Source organism: Lipotes vexillifer, unplaced genomic scaffold, assembly GCF_000442215.2.
Source record: "Lipotes vexillifer unplaced genomic scaffold, Lipotes_vexillifer_v1.1 scaffold604, whole genome shotgun sequence".
Taxonomy (NCBI): domain Eukaryota; kingdom Metazoa; phylum Chordata; class Mammalia; order Artiodactyla; family Lipotidae; genus Lipotes; species Lipotes vexillifer.
The window spans coordinates 1846246-1862406 of NW_006798979.1; the positions used below are offsets into that span (position 1 = coordinate 1846246).

The 16161-nt window shown below is 40.8% G+C and overlaps 1 protein-coding gene across 1 annotated transcript in view; it reads left to right on the forward strand.

Annotated features, from left to right (window-relative positions):
* NBAS (NBAS subunit of NRZ tethering complex) overlaps nucleotides 1-16161 on the forward strand; it is a 360677-nt gene that overhangs the window by 327207 nt on the left and 17309 nt on the right. The window contains exons 49-51 of the mRNA XM_007471211.1: nucleotides 5458-5597; nucleotides 9275-9413; nucleotides 14673-14801. Of these exons, the coding sequence (XP_007471273.1) occupies nucleotides 5458-5597; nucleotides 9275-9413; nucleotides 14673-14801 (408 nt within the window). The remainder of the gene's footprint in view (nucleotides 1-5457; nucleotides 5598-9274; nucleotides 9414-14672; nucleotides 14802-16161) is intronic.

Consider the following 16161-nt stretch of genomic DNA (forward strand, 5'->3'; position numbering starts at 1 on the left):
CCCAGCAGGATGGGTTGTAAACGTCTCAAAAAACTGCTGAGAGACAATTCTCCATGGATTTCTCACGTTTCTCCAAGTCTTATGAGCAGAGGCACTTTGCTTATCCCTGGATCTTCACGGTTTTCTCTTATGTTTTTTTTTTTCCCTAAAGCTTTATAGTTTTACATTTAACATTTAATACATTTAAATCTCTTATCAACTTTGAGTAATTTTTGCATTAAGTGTAAGGTTTGGGTTGAGGTTTATTTCCCTTTTTGGCCTAGGGATATCCATTTCCTCCAGCACCATTTGTTGAAAACACTATCTGGCCTCCATTGAAATGCTTATGCCCTTGGTCAAAAATAAGTTGGGCATATTCGCTGCTGGGTTCTCTATTCTGTTCTTTTGATCTTTGTCTCTATCGTTCTACCAGTACCACTTATCTTTCTTACTGTAGCTAAATAATAAATCTCAATATCAAGTAGAGGTATTCCTCCCACTTTATTCTTCTTTGTCAAGATTGTTTTAGCTATTCTAGGGAATGTCTTTCCATTTACATTTTATAAAAGCTTGTCTAAATCTACAAAAAACCGTTCTGGGATTTTGATAGACATTGTATTAAACCTGTAGATCAGTTTAGAGAGAATTGACATCTTTAGTAGGTTGAGTCTTTCCATCCATGAGCACAGTGTATCTCTTCATTTATTGATTTCTTTCATCAGCATTTTACATTTTTTTAGGATATAGGTCCTGAACATGTAAATTTTAAAATTTTCTTTGAAGCAATTATAAATGGTATTATGTTTTTATTGTCAGTTTTCACTTGTTCATTGTTAGTATACAGAAATGAGGTTAATTTTTCTGTGTTGATTTTGTCCTGTGCCTTTGCTGACATTCATTAGTACTAGGGGTTTTTTTGGTTTTTTTTTTAGTAGATCTCTTGAATTTTCTATGCAGACAACCGTGTTATCTGCAAATAGAATTTTATTTTTTTCTTTCTAATATGTATGTCATTTATTTTTCTTGCCTTATTGCAGTGGCTAGAGCTCCTAGTATGATGCTAAATAAGTGTGGTAGGAGTGGACTTCCTTGTCTTGGAGTATAATGTGGAACTATCACTTCTGTTTGGGCCACTTGACTTTTCTGCTTTTAAATATCATTGCCTTGATTATCAGTTGGTGTTATAATCTTTGCTTTAATCATCAAATATAATTTAGAAAATTTATATAAAAAAGGATAGTCTATTGTATTTGCCCATATTTATGCTTTTTGTATTCTACATTCTTCCTTCTGATGTTCCAAAGTTCCTTCTTCTATCATTTCCTTTCTGTTTGAAGAGCTTCCTTTAGCTAGTCGTTAAGATGAGGGCTGTTGGTAACAGATTCTTTTAGTTTTCCTTATCTGAAAATGTTTTTATTTTCCTTTTTTTCCTAAAGGGTAGTTTTTCTGTATATAGAATTTTCAATTGACAGTTCTTTTAACACTTGAAGAATATTGTGCCACTTCTTTCTGGCCTCCGTGGTTTCAGATGATTAATCCCGTTATTCAAATTGTTGTTCTTTCTTAGGTAATGTGTTATTCTGGCTGTTTTCAAGATATTTTCCCTTGTCTTTTGTTTTCAAGAGTTTAATTGGGTTGTGTCTTGGAATGGATTTCTTTGGGCTTACCTCTTCTGGGGTTAGCTCAGCTTCTTGAACCTGTAGATTCATATTGCCACCAAATTTGAGAAGTTGTTAGATATTATTTCTTAAAATACTCTTTCAGATCCACTTTCTTTCTCCCTTTCTTCTGGAATTCTGAGAAATGACCTTACCTGGGATGTCTTCTGTTTCTAGGTGAGGAGTCAGGAAACACTGGGTCTGAGTGTCTTCCTTCTGTTGGTGAAGGAACACAAGATACGCTCCTGCTGCATTGTTCCTCAAGTCCTAGGGTCCCAAACTAGTTTGCTTTCTTTTTTCTTACCTTTAAGAGTTCTCACTTGGTATCTCATTATTTTCATAGTTTGTAGTTGTGCTTAGCAGAGAGGAGTAGGGAAAAATGGGTCAAAGCCATTTTGTTCAAGCTGGAAGTTCCTTGTATATGTTTATCTTTTATATCTCTTTATACAAAAATTCATTTTGAGTTTTAGTTACCAGAATTTATTTTTAAAGCCTTAAAGACATAATGAACAAGATAAGCTTATGTTATTTTGGTAAGTTTTGATAAATTTAGTTATTTTAATATGTGGACACAAGTCCTAGATGAACACTTGTATATCAGAGTATATAATGATTATCCAACAAAGTATATTCTTTATCATGTGTTAAAAAAAAACATGTGCTCAAGTTCATTTTTAGGCCCATTTTCTTCTCACATAAGGTAAAGCTTTCATAGCTACAGCGATAGAATTTAAAACTGCTTTCTTAAGAGCTGAGTAATAACAGTTTGACATCCTTTTTGATAACAAGGGAGTATGCAAGTGTCCATACACAAAATGGATAGTTGTGTTAAGTTACTACATTTTTCACATTTGTATTTTAAACATGGGTGTCAATGCTCTGAAAAATAAGTTACTAATAATTGAAATGATTAGTGAGGATTCAGGAGAAAATGTTTCCTGACAAAGCCATACTCTTACAATTCTGTGTACATGTGAGAAAGGCATTGTACAAAAACTTATTAGCAAACACATTTTTTAAATGGAAACTAATATTTGTACACTAATATAAAAACAAACAGAGAGAGATCTAATTTATAGTTTCTAGTTTCTCTTTCCTTCCCTTATGATACAGTTCATGCCCTAAAAATTTACAAGCTATTATAGTTTCTGAAAAGAAAGAAATCTAAATGATATTGAGAACATGAATCACTTTTTCCTAATCTCTTCATTTTCATGATATGGCTGCATTTCATGTAAAGGAGAATCATCTTGTTATTAATTGTACTGCAGTTAATTAAAGAAACTGGAATATTGGCACTGCTGGGAGACATAGCATTCAGTTGTTTAAAAAATATTTTTTTAAGCACAAAACCTTCTCTACAAATAAACTCAGTTTATAACTCAGAAAGAAGAAAGCAGCCATTTACCCTGCTGCGGACCTCCAGACACCTCCCTAGAACTTCTGGGACATCAGGGATTTTTGGAGCCCATTTTTCAGACGAGGAAAAATGAGACTCAAAACAAGGAACTTTATTGAAATCACATAGCTAACCACAAGGCATCATTGGTTGAAACATAATGTCAATACACATGCTACCTCGGGGCCTTTTTTAGTGATTTCCTTTTGGTGGGAAATTTTTTTTAAACCTTACATCTATCTCCAATAAAAAAGAACAGCCAGGGCGTCCCTGGTGGCGCAGTGATTTAGAGTCCGCCTGCCGATGCAGGGGACATGGGTTCGTGCCCCGGTCCGGGAAGATCCCGCGTGCCACGGAGCGGCTAGGCCCATGAGCCACGGCCGCTGAGCCTGCGCGTCCGGAGCCTGTGCTCCGCAACGGGAGAGGCCACAACAGTGAGAGGCCTGCGTACCACAAAAGAAAAAAAAAAGAACAGCCAAAAATTTATGGTAACTCCATGAATATTTAATATAATTCTGTGTTACAAGATTTTATAAATAAATTATCTTCATTCATTCATTTGTATATCCACTCATTTCATCCATTCACTAAATGAGTACGGTGCATTTACTCTATATTAGGCATTATTTTATGTAGTGGGGATAAACCAGTGAACAAATAAGTTTCTGTTTTCTCAAACAAATATGCAATATGTCACATACTTGTAAGTGCTAAGAAGGAAAATAAAGCAAGGTGAGGGAGGTAGATAGGGGTGGGGGAATGCTACTTTTACGGGGGGGGGGTAGTTATGCAGTGTGTTCCCTCAAAAAGTGACATTTGAGAGATTTGAAAGAAATGAGAGAATGAGCCTTGCAGGTATCTGAAGAAAGAATGTGCCAGGCAGAGGACGCAGATCAAAGTTCCCCAGGTGGAAGCGGGAGTGGTGAATGCACAGAGCACCTGGGAGGCCCCGAGGCTGGGGAGGAATTGCAGGTGGTGATAATGACAGATGGATGTCTTTGAGTTTGAGAGGGTTTTGGGGTTTTTTTTAAACCTTTCTTTATAAATAGACAAGAAAATATTGCCAGACTCCCAGTTAGACCACTAATTTAAATAATTCAGAGCTTCTCTAGTTTACTGAGTCCTCTAGCTTCAGAACATCCTGATCTGAGTATAATTATATATCAGCTCTGCTGCTTGCTAGCAGTGTTACCAGGACAGATAAGCCTGTTTCTTCATCTGTAAATTGAGGTTAATAATACCTGTGCAGTTCTCCGTACAAAACTGTTGTAAGGATCAGCTAACTTACTGTATTATAAAATTACTTTAAAAACAAGAAAAAGCTTTTGGGTTATTATTCCGTGGAAGAATGACATGGGGCTTTAAGTCAGGTTTGGAAGGATCTGAATGGTCACTGTGTGAGGAAGACTCCACATAGTAATTACCAATAATTTCATTGTACATATCAACTTTTGTGAAAATGCAGAATTCATGGTATAACTTTTTCAGGTGGCTGCTGGGGTCAGAGCCAGGGTGACCATTAAATCAAATGTTTTGGAAACATGCATTAGTATAGACAATTTAGCAAATATATAGGTAACCATCTAGTCTCATTATTCTTTCAGAGTATCGTCATCTGAGTCCAAATATAGAGAGTCTATGTTGAGAGAGAGGCTAGGAAAGAAGAAACCAGCTTTTGGCTTTACTTTTATATTTAAAACTGCTTTCTAACTTTAAAAAAAGCAAACATTTTATTCACAGAGGTGTTGGAGATATGGCTTGCTTGAGGACTGCCTCAATGTAAGAGGAGTATCATTTGGATATTCAATGAGAGGAAAAATTAGTATTTTTAGTTGATAGACTTCTTTTGCACTAGAAATGGAGATGTGAATAAAAGTTATTTTACTTTATTTTGATTTATAGCAAAAACAATTCCATGTCAAATGTACTTTAGTAAAATCTTTACTTTCAAATTAGAGAAATTTTCTAGACAACGTGAAGATTTAGCAATACTCATTCTAAAATGAAAATTAGCAACGCAGGGTAATTTAAACTAAAAACATTGGCTAACGTTGAGTATGGTGAACTATTATAATTTTACATGAAACAGTTCAGTATTTTAACATAACATACATTGAATGCCAATAAGCCAGTTCTATGGAAGTCTACTTGTTTGAATTTATTTTGCTGAAGAATGTTAAGAACCTTCCTGTGACTTCGTTCTAAACAATTCTTAACATAGATGTGTGAAGTTGGGTAAAACTTGGAGCTTTTGAAGGTTTTGAGGGGAGTAGGGGTGGGGGAGATATTGCTGAATTTCCCCTTGACACACTGTAAAAGTTTCCGAAAGAGCATTTAATCAAAATAATCAAATTTGAATTTTTCCGGAAAGCAATTCTGTGGCCTTTGCTGTGGGTTTCAAGTGTGTGTTCTGCCTTCCAGGTGGACGTAACTGACACGGAGGATGAAGAGAAGCGCTATTCGCTCTTTGTGGAGCTCCTGGAGGCCAGTCACCGAGAGGTCGAGTTCCAGCACCTGGTTTTGCTCCTGCAGGCTTGGCCGCCTGTGAAACGGGAATATACGTGAGTATTAACATAAAAGTAGACTTCTATTTGTCTAGACTCTAGGTTTAAAAAATCACTACCTTCAGAAGAGCCAATGAAAGAAATATATAAAATCAGTATAAATCTTTAGATGAAATTAGAATTGGTTTTCTTGAAATATCACAGTTTCTTTCCATTTCTCCTTACCCCGAAAGCCAAATATTTTATTCAGAAACAGAGACAATGCTTGATAATAACATCTGATTTAGGATATCAGCAAAATAATTTTGTGCCAGTATTTTCACCAGGACATGTTTTGACGCTCTTTTAACAAGGCTTACGATGCTAACTTGAGAATCCATGGGGAATAAATTGATAATTTCCGTTTATTGAGAACACAGTGTTAGGTGCAATTGACATACACTGTCAAGTCACACAGCAAAGCTACACGGGAAGGTGATGTTACCGAATTTTACAGATGAGAACATGGAAGCTCAGAAGTTAAACAGCTTCAGGCAGCACCTGGCCCTGAGGCGGAGGAGACAGAGCTCCAACAGCTGCTGGAACCTCCACAGCCCGTGCTGATCCTCTGTGTCAGGCTGAGGTTGCAGCCACCACCAGAGCTGCCCCGGTAGTCACACAGTCCCTGTGCTGCCAGCCAAGGAGTCCTTTGGCAGAAGTGGCCAGATTTCCTCTGAGCACGTATGCTGTCTGTCAAGAACTGCTGCTCCTCTGGCAAAAAACGAGAGAATCCGCGCCTCTGTTGCGAATGTCTTGGAGGCCAGGACTCACTTGCTCTTCCCACGTCAGCCAGCACTTTGTGCACCCAGACCAGTACGTGTCTCCACACCTCAGATGTACACAGAAGGACGTTTTCTCTAAATGATTCCGTGAGCAGTTTAGGAGCGCTGAGGAACATCTGGGCAAGCCCCTTTACTTTCACCCTCAGATGAGACCGTTAGGAATTCTGAAGCAAACCAAGGAGGGGGGCATTTTGGTTTGGTTTTGTTTTTTAACCAACCAAGTGTTTTCAGAAAGGCAAGAAGCGTCTCTTAGATCTCAAGCATCTGTGGCAGCGATGGCATGCTGACATCTGCGCTTGAGCATAGGTTCTTACCTTCACTCTGTAAAACCGTGCAGTGCAAGTTCCCACATCATAAAAGCTTTAGTTTCACTTGTGACAGTACCTTGAAACAGCATTTCCATTTGGTTCCCAATTACCTTGGCAGAGCTGCCTCAGGACCTGAGGGTGCTTGTTAAAAACAGAGTCCGACGCTTGGCTCGCCGAGTCCAACTCTCGGTACCGGGGCCTGGGCCTCAGTTTCTAAACAGCTCCTAGGAGATGATAATGGGAAATAGATGTGGGACCCGCTAATTACATTGTCAGTAATGCTTCCCTTTTTTAGAAGATCATGAGAGTTGAATTATAGATTTCTTCATACACTCAAAATGGATCTCTGAGTCTAAAGAGAATTTTTCAAATTGAAAGTGTGATGCTTCTGGTAGATTAGTTACCTGTGTTTCTACAGTTTCTTTTACTTTTGGAACACTGACCATTGCAACTCACTCACCCACAAGAAGCAAACTCAGCTTACTTAAAACACTTACTGCATTTAAAATACTTAATGCATTTGTAGACAGAAAGATACTCATTTTCAAACATATATTCTTGCTTTTGTAGTCCTGTGTGAAATTTGTAAGTTGCTAATAACCTGTGTTTTACAGACTTCCTTTATGAAATCATTAGCATCAGAACCAAGCATTACCGGTCCACTTAACCCTCTTACCAGCTATGTCTCCTCTACCTAAGCGATAACCAGTTATACATACATATTTGACTTAATAATAAGTCAAATAAAGTCCATTTCTGCTTCTTTCCTGGCTCAAATTGGTGTTTTACCGCAGAAGAACGTATGAGGGAACACTTAAAACAGGTCCTTAAAAGTACGTGTGAATACTTTCTTTCCCCCAGACAATCCAACGTATGACGCCAGCACTTCCAAAACAACCAGAAGAGGGCAGGAGAGCATGGGGAGCGGAGAGGGAAGGGTAGTGTGGCAATGACTGAATGTTGCCAGTCAACATGGTAAAGTCAAAAATTTGACTTTCAAGAAGTTTGCTTGATCCACATGACTGCTAATTTACTGGTACCAACTTTGGATTTTTGGTTTTAGTCCCTTGTCAGAACATGTATGGAAAGCATAATAGATTTGCATTAGGGAAGATCTGTAGTTTTCCTCCAGTGTATCACAGCTGGCTGGTGTAAAATACATTTTTTTAACTTTTTATTTTATATTGGAGTATAGTTGATTAACAATGTGGTGATAGTTTTAGGCATATAGAAAAATGATCCAGTTATACATGTACAAGTATCCTTTTTCAAATTCTTTTCCCATTTAGGTTGTTACATAATACTGAGCAGAGTTCCCTGCGCTATACAGTAGGTCCTTGTTGGTTATCCATTTTAAATACAGCAGTGTAAATCTAAAAAGAAATGGTGCAGATGAACTTATTTACAAAACAGAAACAGACTCACAGACTTGGAGAACAAACTTATGGTTACTAGGGGGGAAGGGTAGGGGGAAGGGATAGTTGGGGAGTTTGGGATTGACCTGTACACACTGGACAATATGTTTTAATAGTTGTTGTAAAAGCCACTGGGATGCATTGTGCAATTCTGCTTCAGGGAGGTGCGCTGTTGGGGAAAACCCCAGGAGAACTGAATCCAGACTTTAAAGAGGAAAGCAGAGGGCGAGTCCTCTAGTGTACGAAGACTCATCCGTCAACCAGATGCTCCTGAGCTTTGTTTGTGCCTTGAAATAAGCAGCATTCGTTGTCCTCACAAGTTGTTAGTTTGAGCTGAGACACAAAGGCTTTGCCTAAGGCTAGTATCCTGAGTCCCCTTGTTGTTGCACTTGATGTTTTTCTCAGGCACAAGGAATGAAATTCTTTCAAGGGAGGGACCATCCTTTGGTGTTCGGTGGCTAGAAGCTAGTGCTGTGCTAATGAGACAACAGACTCTTAATAAAGAGTAAAATTATTTTAAAATGTTGTAAGTAAAATCAGTACCCCAGAATAAATGTACCTTTCACTTGTCTCTTGAAATATAAATCGTGATGTTTTTATGAAGTCAAGGTAGCGGCTGCCAGAGAAGGGAAACAAAAGGCAAACTTTTGTGCTTTTGTGTCTCAGAAATAAGAGAAGTAAATAGTAAGATGTGCCTGCTCTTGAGAGTGATACTTTACAGTGGCAAACGTCATTCATTAAGCGATGCAAGCCTGCAAGGGAAACGTTAAATTGCCTTTTCGCCCGTGAGAAGAACCGAGGCCCAGAAAGGTTGGGTGGCCTCCCCAGAACAATACAACTAGGCTGAGAGTGTATAAGTCACTTCTGTGACTCGCACAAGCAGTCAGGGAGCCAGAATGTCAGCCTGAGTTGCTGGGCTTCAAAGCAGTCTGTACTGCTTGGCGTCCACCCACTGGCTCCATGCTGCTGGGGCACTTGTCCTTACCACAGCAAGCTCTTTCCCCTCTGTGGGCTGGCATCTTTTCTCCAAGATAGACGTGAAGGAACACATCATGCGGATTATGATTGCAATTTGCCAAAAGCATTTTACTTGAAAAAGTGGGATTTCTTTTCTATTTTAAAATTTCTTATCACAATTGTTATAAGTTTCGTCGTTGCCCATGCCTTGCATTTTTCTCCCTTCGAACCAGCATAACCAATAATCCGTGGGTGAGACTGGCTACAGTGATGCTAACCAGATGTACGGTGGAGAACAAGGAAGGGCTGGGGAATGAAGTTTTGAAAATCTGCCGCTCTTTATATAACACGGAACAGATGCTCCCTGCAGAGGTGAGTGGGTATTTCAAGTGGCTTTCCTGGGGGATATCCCTTTCCTTTCCCCAGCTCTTTGGTGTAAACAATACCAGTGACTGTACTTGGGGAACATTTAGCTTAAGTTATCGGTAGGTAAAGTAAAGCCCGTAATTTGTGACCGATCACATGAAGAAAACAGGGCTAAAAGGATTCTTTGAGGTCATTTTCTCTTTGTCGGAGCTCTGAAGCAGTTTTCCTTTTACAAGTCCCAGAGTAGAACCCAGTTTTCTGGTTTTTTTGGGTGCCCTTTTATGTCTAACTCAAGTCTCTGTTCTAAGACGTCACGGTAGCTCAAGTGTCCTGTCTGGCTGACCCAGGCCAGCTGGTAACGTAGCAGCTACCTTAGCACTCCTCGGCAGATAACCAGCCACTCTGATTTTCACATACCTTTTTGACATCATTTTAATAAGATTGCATAACCACAATATTTATTCTCTGTAAACATGGTAAAAACTCAGCCACCTCCATGTTGACCTTGTTCTCTATTTGATCCCATAATATGACTGTCCCAGAGATATTTGTGTAATATATATGTAAATTTGTACATTCTAAAATAAACACATATTAACTACAGCCCCCTGCTGTGGATCTGACCTCAGCAATGTATTGTTTGAGCAATTTACATGTCTTAAATTTAAACCTTTGGATAATGGCACTAAACTGATTAATTGGTTTTTGAGTTTCTACCACATAGCAGATAAACTTGAAAATAAAATTGTAAATATGATTCTTTGAATCTTCATTGTAATCACTCAAAGAAAATATTCTCTTTATGAATGCAATTTAATGAATTGTTTTCTGAATGAAGGACTGGCTAAGTGTTTTTTGATTGATTTTAAAATACTGTGTCCATTTAAAGACGTCTTCAACCACCAGAATGACAAAATTATTCTATAAAATATTTAAAGTACCAGCACCAAAGGTAACTTCCCCTTACTCCAGTAGCCTGTGATTTGCTTGTATCAGATACTTATCTACCTGTGATCGGCTCTGCTATATTGAGAGCACCTGGAGGGTAGGAACCATGGCTGTAGCATCTCTGTTTCACCCAAGGCAGGATTCAGCATACTGCAGAGAGTGGGGACTCAACACACTGTATTACCCCCACCAGGGTAAGTAAATAACATGGGTTTCAACTCTGCCTTAACATAAGCTAAGATCAAGCATTGTTAGATTAGGACCAAACACCAGAAGTGTCCTACTGTCAGTTCTATTGAATCTAGGTTAGGAAAACATTATTTAGGATCTCTGGACCTCCACCTTCTCATCTCTGAAACAAGGGGTTAGACCACATGACCTCCGTGGGGACTCTTGTTTCGACTGTTCTGTGAGGTCCCCAGTCCTGGGAGGAGCGTGACCTGAGGCTGTCTCTTCACTTCTTCATCCATAGCACTTAGTTCACAGCCTCCCATGAGCCCATCATTCTCTTGGGGTGAGGAGTAAGGTACTGGATTGAGCCCCATTTTGAAGTGGGTCATTATCGCTTCTCTGTTCCAATTTGATGATTTGAAAGATCATCATCAAGAGCTCTGTTGCCACAGTGACTTTTCGTCATTTTTGTTTCGCTACCTTCTGTATTTTCATTGGGTACATAGGTAGATTTTTTTTCTTAGGATGCCATGATTGAAGGAACTTTGCAAATGTCGTGTACTGTTTTTATTAATCACTAAATTTACTCAAATGTGAATCAGAATTGTTTCAAAGGAAGGAACAGTATTATCATAAAATGGAAATGTCCTGTTAAGTTTATTTTACCACATTTGGAATCTACATAGTCTCATTTCAGACTTGCATGAGATTTAATATCACTGTGGCAGTAAAATTATCCATGACTCACTTCTTTTTCCTCCAGGACCTTTGGTTGCCCTACTGCCCGGCGTGTGAAATGCGTTGGCCTGATTATCTCTGACGGGACTTAAAGGAGCTTTGCTTTTTCCTTCATCCCCATTTCCCATCCTCCTATCAAGTTCCCATATGTAGAGATTCTTTTTCTTTGTGGCTCTTTTCACGATCTCCTGCTGTTGCTCATGGTACTTGTTTACTTATGGCCGTGATGGTTTTGCTGATGGAAAATATTAGAGAAAGATAAAATCACTGCTTCTCACAGGTCATGTGTCCCACAGTCTTGAAAGTTAACATACCCTCCTCTCAACTTCAGTCCATGGCAACGCGTGCAGCGCCCTCAGGAGTTGGGTATCTGTAGAAACAGAAATTGGCAACACGGCATAAAACAAGTTCCTGGCATTTAGATGTAAAATCCCAAGTTCCATCGACTTGTGGCTGCCCCCGAGTGTCCCTGCAGAGGCACAGCAGGAACTAGCGTGGCAGACGCTGCGGCGGGTGTGTGGGAGCTCGCCCCCCAGCTCACGAGGGAGCCCAGCTGACCCCGGCTTCTCAGTCTTAGTGTGACTCTTCTCTCTGACGGCTGAGGCACTCCTGAGGACGTCAAGAGCTCGAGTTTTCGAATCGACGACACCCACCCCTGCACACCTTGTGCTCCACGCTCTTGCTGCGGGCCCTGCCACACCTTTAGGTGCTGGATACCCCAGGACCAGTGGGAGGGTGGCGTGAGGACAGAAGGACCGCTGGTGGACCGGTCCCGCTGCTCTGACGACCGTCAGCCACAGGGCCCAGGGCATCACCATAAACCCCAGTCCACAGGGAGGACCGGCGCCCAGGGTTCTGGCCTGGCTCTGGGCCCCAGCCCACCTGCTCCTCTGCACTCAAGGCCTCTCGTTGTTCTGTGTCCTGATGGCCAGACAGGTTTGAGCTGCGAACGTACCATATAAGGTGTTTTGTGGTTCCCTTTGCTACTTGGACCTTTCCTGCAGCTCCCCAAACCCCTTTATAAACATCCTAATAAACTGTCCTCTTTTAACACAGGGGGAAACACCTGGCGAACATAGTCCTTAATTACAAGTAAGTGTTCAGCCAGTGACTGTTAGCCAAGAGGTAAAAAGCACTCAGCAGCTCATAAAGTGAATTCTTCCATTCCTGGATGTCCTTGTCTGGCTGTGGGATATCTAGCCATTATGCCTGCTCAAAGGGGTGTATAGGTTATTTCCATAAATTTTTCATCAAAGCTGAGATCAGCCAAGTGATATGCTTCTTCCAAATATCATAAATTACTGAGAAATACCTATTTACCAATTACTGAGAACTTACTGAATAAGCATATATGAGAGTTAAGAGAGAGAATACAAATAATTTGGGGTACAGTATGTACTAAGCAAGTTTGGAATACAGAGAAGGAAAAACCTCCTTGCCCTCAAGTGAGGCAGATAGACAAATGAATGATTACAATAATACAAGATGACAGATAACGTAGGAAATATTCAACGAGGTATAGCCAGAATATAGGAGCGCCAAACCTGGGACATCAGAGGTACCATCGCAGGGAATGGAATTTTCTTGTGCCTTTGTAAGCTGAGACCTAACGATGAGTAGGGGTTAATCAAAGAGAGAGAGAGACAGCAGAGGTTACATCGTGTGCAAAGACCCAGAGGTCCGTGAGAGCCTCACACTCTCTGCTGCACCCTCCACTGTGGTAGCCATGGGCCACACGTGGGTATGAAAATCAAGCTTAAGTGAAATTGAATAAAATTTAAAATGCGGTTTCTCAGTTGCACTAGCCACATCTCAAATGCTCACAAGCCCCACGTGGCCCACGGCTGCCCTGCTGGACAGCGCAGCTCAGAGCATCCCGTGGTGAGAGGAAGGTCTCGCGTGCAGGCGCTGCTCTCAGAGGACTGTGCAGGGTGGGAGGGCGAGGCCGTAAGGCTACAGGGAGGAGGGCAGAGGAAGCAGGTTGGTGCGTGGCAGCTGGGCTGGACTGTCACGCACGGGGGTTTATATTTCGTCTTCCCAAATGTTTTCTGCAGGTATTGGCATCCCAGATTAAAAATCCACATTTCTCTTTGGCCCAGATGCTGGGTGAGAGGCCTCTGTATGCGGTACGTGCCTTAAGGCATGCAGAGCGCTTTCCTGAATGAGAATCCGTGTTTGAAGTACGCATTTTACAGAACTGTTACCCAGCCGATATTGATCATTTTCACACGGGTTTGGGGGGCACAGCTTTCCAGTCTGATTTCCAGCAGTGGCCTGCTGGGTGCACGCTAATAAAAGACAGTGAGTGGAATTCCAAAGAGACCTTCATCCCAAGCTTTAGGCAGGGCTTCTTTATGTCAGCCTTCTTTTATCTACTCTTTATAATAACGTAAAGGAATTATGAAAATGTCATGCATTTGAGTTTTCCTCCTCCAATGTGCTCCCGTTGGAGTAGCACAAGAGGAAGGTCGTCCCACACAGGGCGGTGACCCCCAGTTCTTTCAAAAACAGCCCTCGCTTTATATAATGAGGTTGCGCTCTTTGTCCGGTCTCTGGTCCAAGTGTTCTGTTGTTCACCTTACAGCTAAAGTCAGGACACCGAGGGAACATGTAACTTAGCAGGGACAAATAGCTTGAAAATTTATTTTCTATGCTTTTATACTTTTGTTGTGAAAGATTATCGTTTGTTATCTTATAGAAAAGCCTGCTCTCTGATGGCAGGTTCAGCCAGCATAAAAAAAGGGCCGCGAATAAAATGCAAGTATGTCTGTGACGATCTAAATCCATTTTCATTTTTCTGGACCACAGGTGGTTTTTATGAAGATGGAGCATCTTAAGTATATCAAGCATCCAGTTTACATTGACATTAACTATAAACAGGTTTTAAAATATGCGAATTGCTGATTTCCTTTGTTACAGTGGGTGATAACTAGATATTTTTGATAATTTTACCAATTGACAATAGTTTTTATGGTTAAGCATCTAGTATATGCTGAGCATTGTACATTATTATTCACTAATACTCATTCACACACACACACCCCCCACGCTGCAGAGTAGATACAGTTTACCTCTTTTTTACTTGGGAGGAAACTAGGGCTCTGAGAGTTTAGGAAAATAAATTCCAGTCCTATATCCATCCCTCGGGATCCTATCTAGCCATTAAAATAGCAGCGTTGTAGATGAATATCTGATACTTGGAAAGATTTTATGAATAGTTGGTGAAGTGAATGAAACAGGTACCAAACCCTAAATCAGGGCGATCCCATGTGTGCATTTTGTACAGACACAGACAGACACACACACACACTCGTAGGAGAAGGTGTGGAAAGACACACGCAGCCTCATGCCAGCGCTTCGATGCGCTCCCTTTCCTTCTCACTCACAGAGTTGCCCTTGTGCTTCCAGGGAGTGAAGGAGCTGTGCTCGCTGCTGCACCGCCAGGCCCTGCTGCTCCCGTCTCTGAAGCTTCTCCTCGAGAGCCGAGACGAGCATCTGCACGCCATGGCCCTGGACCACATCACCGCCATTGCTAAGGTGCTCCCTGCAGAATTTCTCTCTTATGTTTCAGAGAAATGAATTAGTATTGCCATTCTCATCAAGAACAACCGTGATTTATTCAGGACTGTTTTATCTCCACTCTGACCACATTAGCTGTTTCTGTTTGTCTGAGCAGTAGATATTTGTCTGTTTTACAAACATTCACTAAACTCCTCCCATGAACCACACTCTGGGTTTAGGTGCCAAGAATACAAGTCCAGATCATGAAGCATTTTCTCTAGAGAAGCCGTGTATTAGTCTCAAGAAAATGTCAAAGCAGCCTGGGACTAGCGGACTAGTCCTTGCCACTTGAAATCTTGGTCGAGGAGCTCCTAGCATCAAGCAGGTTTTCTGTGCCTGCATGTGTTTGGTTATCTACTAATGAAAGGTAAGAAAGAGTCATGTTTCCTGGCACCGTCGGGAATCTCAAGCTCGTGTTTCCTCTGGCGGCCGACACCACCACTGAAGCCCCTCCTAGTTTGAGGAATGGGGGGGCTAGTGTCAAGGCTGGAGTGTCATCCCTCACGGCTGTTGCCTTGTTATCATGATTAAGAAAGAAACTTTCACTTCCCTTTTTAAATTTTACACTTTAGGATTAGATAGCTCAGGGTTGTGTTTAATGAATTTGCATTGTATTATCCTTACTGAAACCCTTCTGCAGGGCGATCATTCTTTCATTTGAAGCATGTATGTGTGAGCTTTAACAAAAATTTAAGAGGATGTCTTTTAGGGACCAGAGAGGGCAGAAGGATCCTAGAGCAGTGGTGCAGTGAAGAGACTGATGAACAGTTGTCATGGATGTACAATTTTGTCAATGACAGAGGATGCAGAAAGCAGAACATAATTGCATTTGGAAGCAGTAATAATGAACAAAATGAGAAAAACCTAGTGCCTTTATTCATTTAGATGTATTTTCAAAATAATGTAAAGTTTCTCTAAAGATTTTGTGTTGATAAAAATGCCCTTCGTTATCACTGATAGCTGAGCATAACAAGGGCCTTTCTAGAAACTGGACTGAAGTAGGGAACTGAGGGGACTTGTCCAGTGGTAACCGCCCTGTCTCTCTGTGCTGAAACAAAAGTTGCACAATGTTGGGAATTTACAAGAAACTAAGAACTGCAGAGAGATTTTTTTTTCTTAGCCGATTTTTAATTGCAAATCCAAGACATCAGGAAGAAGGGAAAACTGGAGAAAATCAGGCTGCAATACTTTCAGTGTCTTTTTTCCCTCACCACCGTTTAACGTATTCATATCTCTGCTCAGGTCTTCCCACTACAACTTGCCATGGGCCTCTTTGAGCATAAAACAGTGATGTATTAAACATTGCAGTTCCCCGTTCGTCCTGTGTAGGGCATTC